The sequence below is a fragment of the Alligator sinensis genome, unplaced genomic scaffold (assembly GCF_000455745.1).
Source record: "Alligator sinensis unplaced genomic scaffold, ASM45574v1 scaffold32_4, whole genome shotgun sequence".
Lineage (NCBI taxonomy): Eukaryota > Metazoa > Chordata > Crocodylia > Alligatoridae > Alligator > Alligator sinensis.
This window is the reverse complement of record NW_005843487.1, coordinates 26,213-30,353: the sequence shown is the minus strand read 5'-3', so window position 1 is coordinate 30,353 and position 4,141 is coordinate 26,213. Positions and strand designations below refer to the sequence as shown.

Sequence of the window (4,141 nt, the reverse complement as noted above, 5' to 3'; positions counted from 1 at the left end):
GTTCAATATTTCTTGCCAGTGGCTGTGCAATGACATCAGCCAGTGCCTTCAGTACCCTCGCATGGAGCTCATCCGAGCCTGCTGACTTAAACGCAACCAATTCTTCCAAGTGACTCTGCAATATCTCAGGGTCAACGCTTGGTAGTCTGGTGCCTTGCTGTTGTCTCTCTACAATCCCATTGTGAGACTTGTCTTGCCTCTCGTTTAGGAACACTGAGGCAAAAAACTCATTGAGGAGCTCAGCCTTGTCCCCCCTGCCTGTCACCAATTGCTTTTGCTCATTCAGTAGTGGTCCTATACTGCCCTGGGCCTTCCTTTTACTCCCTATATATCTGAAAAACAATTTTTTGTTATCCTTATACTTGGGATGCCATCCTCAGCTACATGGTAGCTTTGGCCTTTCTAACTGCCTCCCTACAACTGCAAGCTGAGTAGGTATACTCCTCTTTAGTAATCTCTCCCTGTTTCCACTGCTTATATGCCCCCCTTTTTGCCCTTAGGCTGCTCTGGATTTCTCTAAGGGCAAAAAGGGGGGCATACTATGTCTCGGAGACTGCGAAAGATGACTATGATCAATCAAAAGTATGTGAATACCCATACTTACAATTTAAAGGGCTCCACACCTCCATTCAAAATTTCCAAAGGGGTCCGCACCTTTATTTGAAAATTTTTAGGGGTCCACAAATGAGAAAAAAGTTGAGAACCACTGGAACAGAAGCATGGAAATGCTATAATGGATGCCATGTTTCTCTCCTGGTGGCCCAGGCAGGAAAGGGTGGAGTTCACTGTTCAGGGTCAGAGCTGTGGTGTTAAGCTGCTACCAAATCAGCAGCAGCTGTAAGAGGGTTAAAACTTTAACTTCTGCTGATGCTGCACTTGGTACTGACTCTACAGCAGGGGTGGGCAAAATACGACCCAGGGGCCGGATCTGGCCCACTAGGCCATTCTATACGGTCCAAGGGGACCCTAAAAAAATTAGAAAATTCATATTTATTTGCTCCTATCTGCCTGTCAAAGATGACAGGAGCCAGGAGCAGTAGGACCCAAAGGAAGCTAGTAGCAGGACCCAGCAGCAAGGCCTGCCCAGCCCTGGCCCCCCAAGCAGGAACCCCTGCCTAGCAGAGGCTTCTGGCCTGGGACCATGGGGCTGTTCCTGTTTCCCTGCATCAGAAAGGGAAACGCGGCCCTCAACAGCTCGCTAAAACTCAGTAAGTGGCCCATCGCCTGAAATAATTGCCCACCCCTGCTCTACAGTCAGGTCTCTAGAAAAATCTTTTTTTTTCTTCATTCTGCCTTCCCAAAACAAGATGTGTTGCTTATTTGGGGCACGTGGTATGTGAGAAAATACAGTGGTTACTCGGATAACCTGGGAACCAGTAAACTTGACTCTGCTGCTCAAATCACAGACTAAAAACCTTGAAAGTAATAGACACTGGCATCTTATCAATTTAGCCAAAGCTTACCAGCTCTATGACTTCCCTGAACTTGGCTTAGTCATTTTACTGCATAGACCTCTTCATTCTGAGCTAACAGCTTTCTCTTATTTCCACACCTTTCACTTGCACTTAGAGAGCGCCTGACTCTCTTCTGGATGGGCAAGAAGACTTTAGAACTAGAGAAGGTTAATCTTCCCATCAAAACTGCAAACACGGATGCTGCTATTCTTTCAAAATGTGTCTGAAATCAAACCCAAACCGAGAGTTAGATTCACTAGAACTTATGGCAAAACCAGATTTCATCCCAGGTCATGTGTAATGAAATATATTTCAGACTGTGTGATGAGGTCAATCTGCAAAACTCATTTATAATTAATAGAAAGGTAGTTCATTATGCTATTTTATTTAGTTCAAAGGACTAGAAATATTGAATCAGATTTTCAAAGACTGTCTTTACTTGCTGACAACACAAAACTTGGAAGCACATTGGCTATATAGGAAAATTAGTGCTGGTATTTACAAAGGCACTCTTTACATACATAAAATGGTAAATTTTGAGCCCAGGCCCAGGGAATAGCTAATCTGCTCTACTGCAATTTAATTTCACTGAAAAGAGTAGTAAATAAACCACAAAACCTACCTTGTCCCTGGTCAAGATCACCCCCTGGTGCTGTCCATGATAAAATGACCTTATCATCTTCTGTTTTGGCACTAAGATCAGTAATTTTACATGGTGGAAACACATCAGTATCAGGGCTCGTTGGTACTTCAGACACTGTAAAGTAACCTCCTGAGATGGTTCTACTGAAGCCTCCTACTTTGATTTGAATATCATCATTACTTGTAACTGAGGGTCTTGGTCCATTCATCTGGATCGTACCTAAAACCCATGCACAAACATACAAAAACAAACAAAAAAACCTGGATTTGGGTTGAATTTTATGTATTACAGAATTCTGCAGATAACCCCCCCCCCCCAGTTCTGATCTTACTTATATTGCAATAAATCTAGAATTAAGCTCTTAAATTGAATCTTATGGAGTTAAGAGACCAGAATTACTCACAGCATGGTGTCTATTTCTCTACATCTCTGAGAATGATGAATTAATATGAATGAAAATAATATCTAGGGGAATGAAGTGGGACTTAAAACTCCTGAAAGGAGTTTTACCTTTGCTAAACCTTCTTTAAGATGAAGATTAATTATAATTACAGTGTGATTATTGCTAGACATAAGAGGCAGAACTTCCAAAACCTGATCTTTTCACAGACATAACTTAAATCCTCTGGGAATTAATTATCTTCATTCCCACTTAGATTATATAATTGTTTAAACAACTATTTAAGCAATATTGTTTGATTAAATAGTTGTTTAAAACCTACTTTTAAAAATGTTTTAGTTAGCATAGTATTGTTACTTGTTAAACGGAGCATAACTTAGATGAAAACAGTGCCTGAGAAACGCTCAAAACTAAGGGCCTTGGCACAAGTTACCTTAAACACCACAAAGACATTTAAAATGTGAGTAGTCAATTAATTAAGGGGTATTAAATGGCCATAAGTACCCTCTAAATGTTTTACAGATAATCCACTCAAAAAGAGGTTGATCTTGGAAACGTTTTACCCATGCCATTCCATGGTATTGTCTGAATGGGCATGGGAGGTAAAATGCTTTATTTTCATTCCTCCCAGGGTGCACAGCTCCCAGCCGCTCTACCCCTTCCTACCCTCCAAAACTCTCATGGTCCCCCCTCCTTCTCCCACTGAGAGTAACTGCTCTGAGCTTAGTTGCAGAGAGACCATGGAGCCAGGGAGGCCTGTTTCCTCCAGCTGCATAATCTGGTTTTAGGAAACTCAATTTTAGCTTGAGCCCAAAGCCTTGAGGAGGTTGCTTCTCAGGGGCTCTGTGCTTTGGCTGAGTCCCTGCTGCTCTACTCTGAGCAGGGAACAGAGTCCCAAAGAAGCAGGCTCCCTGCGGCTCTGTGCTCAGGCTGAAACTGATGCAGCTGCTCCAAGAGCAGCTTAACCCCTGGGGGAACCTAGAGCTGGGGAAAGCATCTTTTCCAACTCCATGGTCTCACCATCTGGGCCAAGGCAGCTCCTCACTCCCAACCATCCCAGCTGCTCCTAAGCCCACTCTCCCCTCTAACCCAGTTCTAATTCGCTGAAACACATTTAAAATTTTAGTCCTTTAATTAGTTTAAAATTTTTTTCTCGCTTCTTTCTCTTTATTTCTGCCCTTCCCCTTCCCCCCAAACAGTTTTTTTACATTTTCTCTTCTCCCACCCTCTGCTCTGGCTGGGCTCCTGCTGGATGTGGAGGGATGACCCTATGCTGGTTTCTCTGTCTCCCACAACCTCCCCCTTCCTCTCTCAGCACAGGGGAGGAGCAGAGTCTGGCCCATGATCTTATGACATCAGAACATTCCACAGATATCTGATGTTATACAGGTAACCTGTGCCAAAGCCCTAAGGTCTCAGATATACGCCTGCATAGATCCCTTAACCAAACTACCATTGCTCTAATGCCCTCTACTTGAATTTGTGAGTGAACTTGATGTAACTGTTTCTTCACATGTAAACACTGGAATTTTATATGGCTCACCCCACATTGCTCTGTCGTACCATTTTCTACGTAACCTGGTATATACAAAGCATGACTCCATGGCGTTGCAGCATGCAGTTTGATGATCTCGCTAGCTTGAA

General features: G+C 43.2%; 1 protein-coding gene across 1 annotated transcript in view; it reads right to left on the bottom strand.

The window, feature by feature from the left end:
• LOC102387239 (calcium-activated chloride channel regulator 2) overlaps positions 1–4,141 on the bottom strand; it is a gene marked incomplete at its 5' end in the record, with an annotated part of 32,757 nt that overhangs the window by 2,409 nt on the left and 26,207 nt on the right. The window contains 2 exons of the mRNA XM_025195396.1: positions 2,077–2,316; positions 4,041–4,131. Of these exons, the coding sequence (XP_025051181.1) occupies positions 2,077–2,316; positions 4,041–4,131 (331 nt within the window). The remainder of the gene's footprint in view (positions 1–2,076; positions 2,317–4,040; positions 4,132–4,141) is intronic.